The sequence below is a fragment of the Oryza sativa genome, chromosome 5 (genome assembly GCF_034140825.1).
Source record: "Oryza sativa Japonica Group chromosome 5, ASM3414082v1".
In the NCBI taxonomy this organism is placed as follows: Eukaryota; Viridiplantae; Streptophyta; class Magnoliopsida; order Poales; family Poaceae; genus Oryza; species Oryza sativa.
The window spans coordinates 5,016,105-5,030,607 of NC_089039.1; the positions used below are offsets into that span (position 1 = coordinate 5,016,105).

A 14,503-nucleotide genomic window follows, 5' to 3' on the forward strand; every position below is an offset into this window, starting at 1 on the left:
AATAATAAGTTAGTTCCTGATGGAACCATTTCAGGGATTGTTATTTTTCAAATGAATATTCGATGTTAAAGAGTGGTGTTCATTTGATTGATAAGATAGACAAGCGAGAGATTAAGGAGTATAGAAACTTCGGAGAATGATAGGAGTACGTTACACGAGTCTTTTCCTGCCTATCATCGATCATGCAGGTCTCGTATTTTGACTGGGAATTCAACCGGTTTAATTTGCCTGCTGGCGATTTGGACTAAAGGAAGAAAATAACAGACCGGCTAATTAGCTCATTTGCTGGGTCAAGGGTACTTGTAGTTACCAGTTAATGACTTGTTACTTGTTGAAATGGTGCTCAGAGACAACAAGGCTTTACATTGCGAACGAAAAACAAATCAGGAGAAAGGGACATAAATTTTTGAATGAAGAGTTTTAAACTTTAAACATGTTTTCACTGATTTCAAACATTTTAATTTGTTGAATTCAAATAAATTCTAAAATTCTGGCTAGAGGCGGTGAACTTGTTTTTCCTACAGTGAGATAGACCTGACATTTTATAAATTTCATTGCAAAACGGTGAACTTTGTTAAGTTTATGTTAAATATATCTACTATATAAAGTTGGCTATCAATAGGTTTTAAAGTTGTAATAGGTATTAAAGATATAAATAGAGTTAACTTCTAATATTCTAATATCCTAGCCCCTTTTAAAATAAAGAGAACCACCTGAGATAACCGCCGCATTTGCTGTAACATAGGCGAGGAAGCGATCGATGAAACTAGTTTGTTGTGGGTCATTGGTATATTGTAGTTGTGCGTATATTAAGAGAGATGTAGACATAATTAGTACGCCAGATGTATAGGGTTTGGCTAATCTTATTAACAAATATCGTACATTTGTGTCCATTGATCTATTGTATTTGGAATGCGGCGCTCAGAAAGTGGATCACTTCAGCAAGCGAAAGAAAAGAAAATGCTCAGTCAGTGGTGGAGCTATGTATGAGGCTTTGGGGTCACTTAACCCTATAACTTTTTCACAAACATCATTACAACTCTTGGTTTTTACATGCCAATTCATTAAAATTTATGAAAATGATCCCACTAAATTATGAAGTAATGGTATTCGACCTTACGGGGTAAAATTCCTAAAAATTGTATATTAAAACCAGCAGTTGATCTTTCTGCTAAAAACATACATGAAGACGTTAAGTCATGAACACACGAACCGAAGATCACATCGATCGGCAAAATTAAATTAACAAGCAGTCACTATCACGATATAATATGATACATCAGAGTTTTGTGAGGTGATTAATTAAAATTCAGGTATAATTAAACTTTCTCTAGTTTTCTATCCTAGCTAGAGCTCCCGGGCGTGTCTAGTACTAGACAAACTCATCAGCCTCAGAAGAGCAGCGAGCCGCCTGCCGAATAGGCGGCCGGCGGCGAGCCGGCGCTGCTGAGCGGCGGGCTGTAGTAGTCGCCGGCGGCGGCGGCGTACTGCAGCGCCGCGGCGGCGGCGGCGGGGCTCGCGTGGTTGTGGACGCCGTCGTAGGTGGTGATGACGTAGCGGTGGTCCTCCCGGTCTCTCTCCACTCGCTTCTTCACGTTGCACCCCTCCGTCGAGCACCGGTAGTAGTTTCTGAAAAAATTGACAGGGAGATTGATGAATTTCATCATCCAATGCAAATTTAATTTGGAACGAAATTTCGTCCGAAGCACTCCTAAGGTTTACAGTTTTCAGAATGAAATTCAATTTGGGTCTATCAGTGAGTCCCGGTAGGAAGTAATACCGACCAAACACTCTGAATTTGATTGAATTTTCTCAAATTCGGTTCAAGTAAAGTGAAAACCTGTTCAAATTACAAAATTTGTCTGAAAATTCAGTTCAAAATCTCCGCAATTTTTTTGCATTCTAAAATTTTTAACCCTGAACAGATGATATTTCAGAAAAGGTGATTATAAAACTTTGATTGGCCAGAACGCCAGTAATTAAGCTAGTGATTAAACTTGTGGTACTAATTAATTAAGATTGATAGCCAAATGGGCATAGTGGCAGTGACGTCAATATTCGTGTACCTTGGATTTGGGCTGTTCTTGACAGCTTTCTTGCCGTACTTCCTCCACTTGAAGCCATCATCAAGAATCTCCACCTCCGACCTCGTCCTGAACCCGATCCTCCCGTTCACCCTCGCCCTCATCTTCTCCTCGCTCTCGTACCTCATCCTAATAAAATCAAATCAAACAAAAACAATTCAGTACCAATTTTAATCCATCAATCAATCAATATATCCAACACCAAAAATACCTTCTTACATAGTGTTTTCATTTTCCGGGTACTCCTGGGCCGGAGCTGGGAGAGAGCAGTCGAAATCGAGCTCGCCGGAGAATAAGTTGGCGTCGATAGCGGCGGCCGAGAACTCCGGCGTGTAGCTGGCCATGAAAGGGGATGAGGAGTAGGAGTAGGAGTTGCTGAAGAAGAAAGCTTCAGGGTTCAGTCCTACGGAAGCCGCCATTGCACAGTGCTGAACCTTTTCACCGGTGAATTTTCTTCTGTGATGGTAATGGATAAATGGTCAGGGCGGCGAGGCTCGCAATTTATATGCAGCCATGTGGCCTGAGAAACGCGAGGTGGCTGGCTTTCTTGGCTTGGCTTCCCGGATCTTTCTGGGATGGCGAGCTTGGCTTTGATCCGAAGGTTCGGAGATGCGTCACCTGTCAAATCCATGGACCTTTAGCTAATCTTTGCTTTGGGAGATACGTCACATGTCAATTCCACTATCGTTTGATGTCGACGCATCCCTGAGCTGCACTTGATGCGTTTGCTCGTACCACAACAATCTTTTTTTTTATTTTAAAGGGTCCTGATTTTTTCCGACTACTTCATTAGATCATTAGTGAATCATTGGTTTATGCCTCTAAAAATATATCATCTCAAAAAAATATTTCTTTTATGACATTGTTTGAATCATTGTTCTAAGTTATTTATGAAGTTTAGTTTAAAAAATCTTTAATTTAACCCTATAATTAAATAGATAACCTGCTGAATAGTCTGTTTCAATCTGAGCCTGGTGTCGGTGTAATTGGGGCATAGTGTTTGGTTGGCAAAGAGGTTTAGGAAATAATATCACACCCACTGAAGGGTATATTTAAGTACTGGCCATTCATTTTTCATGCTTAATTTCATCCCAACCCTCTGTTCATTACCCTATCACAATCCCACCTTTTATAACCCATTTACTGAACATGTCCATATTTGTTACCATGGTTATTGTTTTTATATTTTCTTTGAAATACATGAATCTATTTTTGATTGGTTGAGTTATAATGATAATCTGCAAAGATATGAATGAACCAAATAAAAATAGTTTACATGTATTTTTTTTGCATCTACATTATTCGGGGTCCAAAAGCAAATGCATAAAAGTAAGCTATATTGAAAGAAAACCTTAAATAAATTTAAAATCATGTTTTTAAAATTCAAAATTACTAGCCTATAATATCGCGCAATGGCACGACTATAAACATCTTGTTTACGTGGAAGTGGCAATCTTTCTATATTGGACTTCTCTCGTTGATCGGAAGAGAACGTTGGCTAGGATAAATGATATTATGATGGTATTATAAATGGCTTAATATGCAGTGCAAACTTTATATTTGTACGAGTCACTATATTATCGTTTGCCTTCTCACCATCCTCTTATTTTCTGTTGGTGCATATGCTTTTATAGATCATGCACATATATTTTTTGGGTTTTGTAAGAAAATAGGTTATTTGTATTTTAAATTCATGTGAAATTAATAAACCTATAAAAAAATCATTACGAAATCATTCTAAAAAATTAGGCGATTATGGCTGCCTGTTTCTTTGGAAGGAATGTGACGAGGGTTTATTTGTAAAACAGTTTTTACTGTACGTGTAGATCCTAAAATTATATGCACCACATGATCTCTTCTTGTGCTTATTCTTTATCTTTTTTCTTTTCTTTTCTTTCTTTCAATAACTTCATGCATATTCGAAAGTCTTGAATTTTACCATCCATCTAGCTAATCCTTTCCAATAGCTTCGTAAATCTCCGGAAACCTTAATAAATTTTATACCATCCATCTAATCTATTCAAGATTAATTCAAATTTTATACCATCCATCTAATCCATTCAAGATTAATTCATCCTCTTTTATCTTCTAGTGAATCCAATAACTAATTAATATTACCTGATGATGTGGCTCATTTTTTTTTCTCATACTGGATTTCAATAGAATACTAGGGCTGATAATCAACAAGCAGAGACGACGTGTTCATAGGATCAAGAAAATTTTCTAACATTACAAGGAGGGCCTTTAAAAGCCAAAATTTTCGTTAGCACGTTCATTACACGTACACGTGCCATTGCTTTAAGGTGCCACTACATGCATATTCGAGCGTTTGCAGAGAAAACAAAGGCATATGCTTGTGGTTTTGTCTGGATTTATGCGTCCAAATTAGTAATGATCTCTCAAAAAGACAAATAAAATGGCAAGACTAGTTTTCCTAACTAGCAAGGTACGTTGTGACTTGTGACTGATCGAGTAGTCCAAAATCATGCAGAAATAATTCTCACCACCTCAGCCAAAGTCGCAGATTTCCATATGACTGCATGCAAACAGAAATTTAATTATTTGGTCCCTTACAAATCAATTCTGATAATTTACAAATCAATTCAAATACTTTTTTAATAATAACGATAAATTAGGTGAGGTCCAATCGGATGTCTCCGAAGAGACAGGTGAGGTCCAATCAAAGCTATCCTAATCGTAGACAAATTATTTACCTTTTTAAAAAGATTTTTTAAGTCCCCTTGGTCACTAATTCTTTCTTGGTTCGATATTGGGGAGGTTGCCGTTTCTTGACAGCGATGTACTTGTGATCATCTAGATGTTAACAGAATAGTTATCTGACTTTTTAGAACTCTTTTCCTATTAATTTGCACGTGCTGTGGAATTTGGATCTTGTGTTTGTGGAGCTCATCCAGTGGAGAGCGCAAAAGAATTATTAATTATATCCACCATACATGCATTTCTTTATAGCTACTTTTCGATAAGTATGACGGTGAAGTTAAAGATATGAAATATACTAGACAATACCTTGTATATTGTTATGAGAAATTATAGAAGTAACTTTTGAATGAAATGTGACGTGATGAAAATATTGATAAAGCGGTATGAAAGATTTAGAAGATATATGTAATTGAAACAAAGTTTATAATAGTGGTGTTGCGTTCTGAGAAAGTTGTTGAGGCATAGAACTTACCTCAACTTCGTAATGCTATCAAATTATCCCTCAAGAACTGAACCATGGTTAGAGACATACTTCCTCCGTTAAAAAAAAAAAGCCAATCCTAGCATCCCAAGATAAAAATAGTGGATATAGAAAATGACTAAAATGCCCTTAATCATTAAAAAAAGTAGTAAGAGTGATTGGTAAGTAAAGGGTATTGAAGGGATAAAACTTCTCGTTTTACGTACTGAGGTAGGTAGGATGGTAGAATTTGGTTTTTTTAGACAAAATTCAAACTCTAGAAGTTGTGTTTTTTTGGGACGGAGGGAGTATAATTCCAAAGTTAATACTCCCTCTTTACCAAAATGATCATTAAGTATGTTTATGCACAAGACTAAGGATAATTTAAATCACATCAATCAAGACAGCATGCACATATTCTCTCACAATGTATGTATCGATTAAAACACCATGCCAATTACACCTTGCATGCACACATTCTCCTATGCTGCATTAATTGTATCACGATGAAATCCGTGTCCAGCGGTTATATGATGATCAATTTAAGAAATTTTGAATTTTATTATATGATGATCAATTTGGGAAGGAGAGAGTGAGATAAAAAAAGCATAGATAAAGCTGCAGTCCGAGAGTGGGAGCCATGAAGGTGAATTTTGTATTCATGTTGCTGGGATTATTAAGGCCAGAAATGTTAGAAGAGAAATGGGAGTAATTGGCTAGATGAGTGACTACTTGATGGTTCTTTGAGCATGAATAAAGTGCCATTACTTAATCATGTACAGAGTAATTAGCACCAAGAATAAAAGGGGGTCTATTTCTGTTTTATCGAGGCAACAGCTGATGTGTGAGGAACGGGCAACACGTTAGTGGCCCTTTACTGTATCTTATGCCTGATATGTAAGATGCACAACAATCCAAGGACTGTGACATTTATGATAACGTGGTTGCACGTGACCATAGCTAATGTTGATATTTCTATAGGAATATAGGATAAGACTCTATCATCAAGTTCAAATTATTCATAACAAAATAATTACGCGCATATATCCCTAGTTAATTACTCCCTTTGTTCATGTTTACTTGACCACTCCCTCTCTCTATATATTTATATTTTTGATAAACAAAAGTTGTATGATTATATCCATCATGCAACATACTTTCATATAATATAATTTTTTTTAAATATTTACAAACTTATTGCTAAAATACGAGTGATCAAACTTTGGATATGAGTAGTAGGCTAGTAGCCGCCAAGTAACGAAGGGAGTAGGATAGAGACAAAGAGTGTCTCCATTATTGTATACACGGATAGCTTAATTAGTACGTGTGGTTGCGTGTCACACATAATAAATTTCACATGTGTGGTTGCATGTCACACATAATAAATTTCACATGAAAAGAGACGTCTACTATGAGCACAAGCAACCAAAGCCATTGTAGGAAAATTTGAACACAAAATTGTACTCTTAGCCGATGTAGGGAAATTTGAGCACAAAATTGTACTCCTTTTGAGGCCTCATGTTTGCTGTATCTGTGGCAGTACATTTCTGACCTTAGTATCGTACATCAAAGTAGGATAGCCACACCCGTCCATGCGAAATTTGAAGAAACACGTATCGTGCCTAGTACAGCACGGAGTTTCAAGTTAATGCCCGTGCATTGCATCTGCATGTGTTGGTCCTTTCGTTAATTAAGCTTATCTAGTGTTATCTACACCTGTGGCTCATTCCAACTTCAATAGTTTCAGCTTAAAAGCTCCTGGCAAATACTAGCTAAATATCTGTGCGTTTGAAACCGGTAAGAAGGATCCATCCATGTCCTTATATTGTTTAAAACATAGAATGCGATTTTGTTTTTATCAAACAAGCATGTCATTTGGTCATTTTATATTTTTATATGTCAACTACAATTTTATAAAAAGCCATATAAAAGAGAATAATGTATAAAAGGAAAATTATTTAATGTTGAAGTAAGGGAGCAATATTCCAAAAAAGAGAAGTTGTACGCAGTAGGTGATGGGGTGTCTGATTCAGAAGTGAATTATCCATTTATATTCCTGCAAGTGATTATTATGTAGGTATATCTTTCAGCTAATAAATAATTTTGAGCAAGTTATTTAACTGAATTTTGTGTTTCATCAACCGCTGCATGATATTGCTTTATGTTTTTTTGATTCTGCTTTATGCGGAAAACTTGTAATATGAGCATGGCTTTGTGCATCTATGGGTGCAGCGAATGGGATATTATTGTCTCATTATCTAAAACTAATGATGTTTTTGAGTTTTAGTTTTTTTAGGGACTGATCATTAAATTTTTATTATATTTTTAGAGGAAATTGAAGCTTTCCATGACAAGTGATCGCATCCATGTGGGCATTGGTTTCTCTTCCCCATTGGCTGTTGGCGGCGTGGAACTACACATTTGTAGTGACAGCTTGAGTAGATAGTAGTGAGTTTCTTATCCCAACGACAGCAGGCGGTGGGAGATGTGGATGTTCATACCAAGTGTTCTCGACTTACATGTTATAATTCTATATACATTAATAACATACTAAGTTTCTCATTAGTCATATTTTCCTTTTTTTCTCTCATCCCAGGGATAACGTGGAGCTAAGAACACGGTAGAAGCTCAAGATAGAGATGACAAGTTCATCATCCCCAAGAGGATGATGGAGCTTTAGATGCCTGAGTGGTGGATTCATAGAGCCAAGCAAATAATCTATTTTATCTCCTGCAGTAGCTTGAGCTAGTGGCGGCCGATGGAACTGGTGGTTGAGGATGAGAAAGAGAAGGGAAATGGAGGAATAATATTGAAAAATGTGACATTTCACTAGCTTAATGGTACTGTTAGAATTTTGAGAAGATGTTATGTTATTAATTGGTACCTTAAAAATCCGTGGTATTATTTGACTACGATGGAATCTAATGTTGGAATTTAATTTGACTTTGAGTAAAATCTCTTGTCTCCACTCTTCTTGCTCTCTTTTTGTGTTTCTTGCTCTAGTCCTTGTGGCTCCTGTAACTCTGTTTCTATGTTGAAATCTAGGGGTGAAATTAGGATAAATGATCGCGGGGTCAGTACTAACTAGGGTCTATGTTTTCAACCAAACCTGGTCGAAAACCATGCAATCTCGATGTTCCAACGTGGAATGGAAGTAGATTCTAAGTAAAATTTTTAATAGTTTTCTAAAATTCAAATTTGAAACGATAAATTCAACCAAAATTAATAAAAATTTATGAAATTTTGGCAAAAAAGTCATATCTCTATGTTCAGAATCTAATATTAAATCGAAGAGGTGAACCTTGATGCAATCTGGGTTTGTTCAGATCTATCTACAGGTTCTAAACCCTTCCCTCCCAGCACACACAATGGAGCGAGGATTAACACATGATTAATTATCATTAAAAAACTTGAAAAAACAATAGATTAATATGTTTTAAAGCAATTTTGTATAGAAACTATTTTGCTAGAACACTTGAGAGGTTGTTGGCCACTAGCCTTATGCATGGTCTCAAATCTCAAAGACTCAAATAATGTATATGCATATTCGGCTGTATAATCATAAGTTCTAGCTAATTTTCTCTTTGATGCTTCTAGTATCGTTCCTAGTTGTCAATTGGGCTTTAACGCAGCAATCAACAATTAATGTCACTGAGGTCATAGCTGGTAAAATAAAGAGGATATGAGAGGTTAAAAGCGACAACTTTCAATACCAAGTGTTCTTAACTCTGTTTTTCCCTGATTAAGATACATGTTTTATTTCGGTTTTCATTAGATGCTTTTCAAACTTCTAAACTGTGCATCGCGTGCGAAAAATTTTCTATACATAAGTTCCTTTAAAAAATATCAGATAAATCCAATTTCAAGTTTGTAATAATTAAAACTCAAACAATCATATGCTAATAGCTTTCTCATTTTTCGTGACCTAACTTCATCTTCATTTTCAGTAAAAACGAACACCTAATTTTAATTTTCTATTAATGTGATACTCCCTCCGTCCCAAAATAAGTGTAGTTTTGCACTATTCACGTTCAACGTTTAACCGTTCGTCTTATTTGAAATTTTTTTATGATTAGTATTTTTATTGCTATTAGATGATAAAACATGAATAGTATTTTTTGTGTGACTAAATATTTTCAAATTTTTCAAATAAGACAGACGGTCAAACGTTGGGCACGGATATCCACGGCTGCACTTATTTTGGGACGGAGGTAGTACTAAGTTTCACCTTAATTGTATCTTTCTTTTTTTTTTCTTATCCTAACGGTAACGGGAGTTCCAAACATGGAAATGACAAGTTCATCATCATATCCAAGAGCATGATGGAGCTCCACATGCTAGGGTGAATTCCCTGGAGCTAAGCGAACTACTACCTTGTCTCTGATAATAGCTCGTGCTAGTGGCCGCTGACTGAGCTGGTGGCTGAGTCTGAGAAAGAGGGAAGGGGGAAGAATAAAGAGGAAATATGTGACATTCCGTTAGGTTAATGGTATAGTTAGAACTTTTGAGAAGATGTTGTGTTATTAATTGGCATGTTAAAAATTTGTGATATTATTTGACTCCGATGGAATCCTCATGCTATTAATAAAATTTAATTCCTCAAAGGAAAAAAAAAACCATTCTAGTGTAATAAGATGAAACAGCATTTCTTTGGCCAGCAACCTCAAGGTTATTTGGAGATCTCTATTTGTCGGAATTAGCGACAAGGGATAGATAGAGGAAGTGAAGGTCAAATGCTATGAGATTATAAATCAGACGAGTGTAATTGATTACCACGAGCTAGCTAATTGATGGCTGACCGTAGAATAACCCTCTTAAAAGTGGTATGCATTTACATATGAGCCGTATCAATTACAAAGTGACGGTAGCACAAAAATGTTGTTAAAAAAAACAGAGGTGTTGACGATTTGTTTTTGAAAATAAACCCTCTAAAACCCTTATTATTAGAAAGATCGAAAATTTTCCCCGGCCAAAAGTAAACAATGGTTGACGGAGCTCGTGGCTCCTCACCGGGAGACCGCGCAGGCCCCCCTTTGCCGGTTCGGCCGGGGGCTTAGGGTGAGATCTCAAGCTCTCTCGGTATGTGGAAAGATCGTCTGTTAGCAAGAAAACGCGAGACTCGGACGATGTATACAGGTTCGGGCCGCTGAGAAGCGTAATACCCTACTCCTGTGTTTTGGTGGATCTGTGTATGAATGAGCTACAAGTGTGAGCTGACTTCTCCCCCGTTCTAAGCTCACCATCTGGGAAAGAACCAACCAACCCCCCCCTTCATGGGCAAGGTCCTCCTTTTATATTTCAAGGGGATACCACATGCACCCTTCTCTTTCCAAACTGGACTGTTCTTTTTCTCTTGAATGGGCGGAGATCAGCACGGTTGCCGTCCGAATGACGCTCCGATGGGACAGCCCACACCTACCTCCACTTCCGCCGGGGGTGAGCGCGTCGTGGGAACATGGCTGTGCGCTGACGATATGATCAGTGTCAGACCGGTCACAAATCGGTCATTCTTGTCTACCGCGTGTAATCTTGGCAATGTGCATGTTTGCCCTTCTTCACACAACATCTTGCCTGTAATGGTTAGGATGAAGCCTGGCATATATCGACTGGGGCTAACGTGTCATCTCTAAGAGATAACACGCTTAACTCCGGCTTGAGACGAGCGCCTAGAGGCTTTCGTCTTGACGGGATGGGGCAAGGAGTGCGTCAGACCGCCAGTCGCCACCTAACCCGTGATCTGACCGGTCTGTGACTGATCACAGACCGGATAAAAGAACGCGCCGTACTGCGCTGCATGCAGCGTGACGCGCTTGACCAGACTGCAATAAATGCTGCTAGGTGAGCACAGCTGTGCTCACTTGCCCCATATATGTGGCGCAGATTTCTTTAAGGGGTCGGGGTGCCTCGGCCCTCGGGGCCGGGGCAAGCACAACCCGACCCCCCCTCGGGGGAAATCAGGAGGAGGGCGGACACCTCACCCTCGGGCCCGACGCCCCCGAAGGTGCCAGGCCACGTGGGCGATTGTGTCTGCCTCAAGCCTCTGGTCATGATACTCCCGGTCCCATATTACCGACAGTAGCCCCCGGCGTTATGCCAGAGCAATTTCCCTTCCCAAGGGAAGCGGTCAGGTGTGACGCCACCCTGTGACAGGTGGGACCGGTCTCCGTAGTTGGGCAAAATACCCAACGGTCTCAATCCATGCACATTGGTATTGGTAACTTTGGTTGTCCATAATGGGTGGTCTATTCAAGACTGCCACACCACTTGAGCAGCGCGCGAATCTGGGTGAGCAGATTCGTCTCGCCCGGAGATATGGTAACGCCGCTTCGGTCGGCGAGCGTAATTAACGCGCGCACGATACAATCCATTTCGATTGCCACAACCGCATATCCACTTAATGCGCCGTAAGCGGGCGAATGGGATTAGTGGATGCGTGGGCACGGGAAACGAGGGAGCGAGATAGCGAGATACGAGGGAGCGAGGTAGTGGGCGCGAGAAACGAGGAGTCAGGCCTAGCGATGGCAAGGGTATAAAAGCATCGAGGAAAGGATTTGCTCCCTTCCTTTCGCCATTGTTCCTCTTGCCTTCGCCGCCTGAGCTCTAACTCTTTCTCTGCTACGCCCTACTTTCGCCACACGCGCTCGTTCCCAACCATCTCTTCCTCCACCGCCATGGCGCGGGGCTCTGCTCTGCTCGACGGCAGTGTACTGCCGCCTTCCCGCATCGTGAACGAGAGGCACGTCGGACTGCCGCGCCGCTTCATGCCGGAGTCCGCCACCGGTCGGGAGATAGTGATGCTGGGCGAGGGGCGCCCGGCACCAGACTACCCGGGGCGGTCCATCTTCTTCCTCCCCTTTGCAATGGCTGGGCTGGTCCCGCCATTTTCTCACTTCTTCATGGATGTCCTGGAGTTCTACGATCTCCAGATGGCGCACCTCACCCCCAATGCGGTGATGACATTGGCCATCTTCGCACACCTGTGCGAGATGTTCATTGGGGTGCGCCCCTCTCTTCAGCTGTTCCGGTGGTTCCTCACCGTGCAGTCGGTGTCACCGCCGTCGGTGGTTGGCGGCTGCTACTTCCAGCCGCGGGGGCCGGTGTTGAACCGCTACATCCCCTGCGTCCTCCGCAAGAAGTGGGACGACTGGAAGAGCGACTGGTTCTACACCCCCTTCGCCGACGAAGCGCGCCTCCGACTTCCAAGCCAGCCCCCGGCGCCGGTCTCCAGCTGGCGGGCGCCGGTAGATCTGGGGGAGGAGTACGACGCCGTCCTCGACCGCCTGGCGGGCCTGCGATCCCAGGGGCTCACCGGGGCCATGGTGTTCGGCGATTACCTCCGTCGCCGGATTGCGCCGCTCCAACGGCGCGCCCGAAGCGCCTGGGAGTACACTGGGCCTGAAGACTACATGCGGACCCACCAGGGAGCCAGATGGGATTGGGCTCCTGAGGACTTCAAGATCGTAGTCCAAAGGGTGCTGAATCTTAGCTCTGCGGAGGCGTCTCGCCTTCCTCAGGAGATCCTCCCCCTCTGCATAGATCCCGACCGCGTCTCCATTCTAACCATTATGTTGGGGGTCGGGGCCTCAGAGGAGAGAGCCCCTAAGGGCCACGACGGCGCGGGCGAGAGCCGCCGGGGGAAACAATCTGCCCCAGGAGGGGGTCGTGCTTCTGGGCCCCGCGTCGGGGGCTCGGGGAGCAGCCGTCCTGCCGACGCCCCGGGGAAGAGGAAGCTGGGAGGAACACCTCCCCCATCTCCTCCCCGAGGGGGCGGGGCGGCGCGTGCCAGCAGTCGGCGCCCGGAGGGGGCCGCGCCGACATCGCAGCCCGAGGGGGTGCGCAAGAAGAAGCGGCTCCGCAAGACGGGGGAGACGGAGCCATGCCGGGGAAACCTGATTTCCCCTCCAAGGTGGTCATTCACCCGTCCCCCTCGCAGGTTCGTCTCACTCTCATTGCAACCATCTTTCTCCAAAAAGAAGTTTTTTCTTGCTCATTTTGTTCGTCTTCTGGTTTTTTCTTCTGCTTTAGCGATGTCCCGTCGCATTCCTCCCGCCACCCCAAGTCCGGCCAGTCCGAGGCCGAAGATCCAGCGGCCGCAGAGGAGCGGAGGCGAGAGTCTGACCGGCGTGAAGCCGCAGCCCGCCTTCGGGAAGCTGAAGAGGCCGCCCGGGAGGTCGCCCGGGTTCGCCAAGCGGAGGAAACTGCTCGGGAGGAGGCCGCCCGGGCTCGCCAAGCCGAAGAAGCTGCCCGGGAGGAGGCCGCCCGGGCTCGCCAGGCTGAGGCGACAGCTGCTGCTGGCGCGTCACTTGGGCCCACTCCCTCGGGCGGCCCTCAGGCGACATCCTCCGAGGCGGCTCGCGACGTGGCCGCGGGCGCATCGCCTGGGCCTACCTCACCGGGCGACGCCCAGGACCAAACGGGCCCGGGGGACATCCCCGAGCTCAGCGCGTCCTCCGGGGGGCCAAGCCGCGTCGCCTTTTCTCCAAGGCGGCTTTTCTCCTCATCTTCCGTCGCCCTGGTGAGCGCCGAGCCCATTATGCAGGCCTTGGCCGCCGCAAACACCGCGGTGCTAGATGGATTTAGCGCCCAGGTGGAGGCCTTGCGAGCGGAACGAGCGGAGCTCGAGGCCGCATGGGCGCGCGTCGAGGAGGGGCGGCGCTCGGTGGACGCCATGGTGGAGGTGGGCCGTAAGGCCCACCGCCGCCACATCTCGGAGCTTGAAGCCCGCAAGGCGGCGCTGGCGGAGATCGCCCGAGAGGTGGAGGAGGAGCGAGAGGCCGCCCTCATCGCCACCACCGCGATGGTCGAGGCGCAAGACACCCTCCGCCTTCAACACGCAAGCTGGGAGGCGGAGCTGAAGAACAAGCTCGACGCCGCCCAAGGGGTTCTCGACTCCGCCGCTGTCCGAGAGCGGCGGGCAACGGAAGCCGAAGCAGCGTCCCGGCGGCGCGAGGAGGCCCTCGAGGCCCGTGCCATGGCGCTGGAAGAACACGCCGGCACCGTGGAGAAGGGCTTCACGGACCGCGAGGCCGCCACCGCTCTCCGGGAGGCGACGCTGGCGGCGCACGAGGCCGCCTGCGCCGAGGAGGAGTCCGCGCTCCGCCTTCGCGAGGATGCACTCGCTGAGCGGGAGCGAGCTCTCGAGGAGGCCGAGGCCACGACGCAACGGCTGGCGGATAGCCTCTCCCTCCGCGAGGCGGCGCAAGAGGAGCAGGCGCGCCGCAACCTTGAATGCGTCCGT

The 14,503-nt window shown here is 44.2% G+C and overlaps 1 protein-coding gene across 1 annotated transcript; it reads right to left on the minus strand.

Moving 5' to 3' along the window:
• Positions 1 to 1,116: 1,116 nt before the first annotated feature.
• LOC4337998 (probable WRKY transcription factor 50) lies at positions 1,117 to 2,557 on the minus strand. The gene is made up of 3 exons (XM_015782532.3): positions 2,304 to 2,557; positions 2,067 to 2,213; positions 1,117 to 1,629 (listed from the first exon to the last, which is right to left on the minus strand). The coding sequence occupies exons 1-3, from the start codon at positions 2,501 to 2,503 to the stop codon at positions 1,392 to 1,394; spliced, it is 585 nt and encodes a 194-aa protein (XP_015638018.1). The 5' UTR covers positions 2,504 to 2,557; the 3' UTR covers positions 1,117 to 1,391.
• Between the last annotated feature and the right edge of the window lie 11,946 nt (positions 2,558 to 14,503).

Excerpts from the sequence above, each read along its gene's own strand:
- LOC4337998 (XM_015782532.3), bottom strand. The coding sequence starts at position 2,503 with ATGGCGGCTTCCGTAGGACTGAACCCTGAAGCTTTCTTCTTCAGCAAC. Across the intron at positions 2,214-2,303 it reads CCGGAAAATGAAAACACTAT|GATGAGGTACGAGAGCGAGG; the intron begins GTAAGAAGGTAT and ends TGATTTTATTAG. Across the intron at positions 1,630-2,066 it reads AAGAACAGCCCAAATCCAAG|AAACTACTACCGGTGCTCGA; the intron begins GTACACGAATAT and ends CAATTTTTTCAG.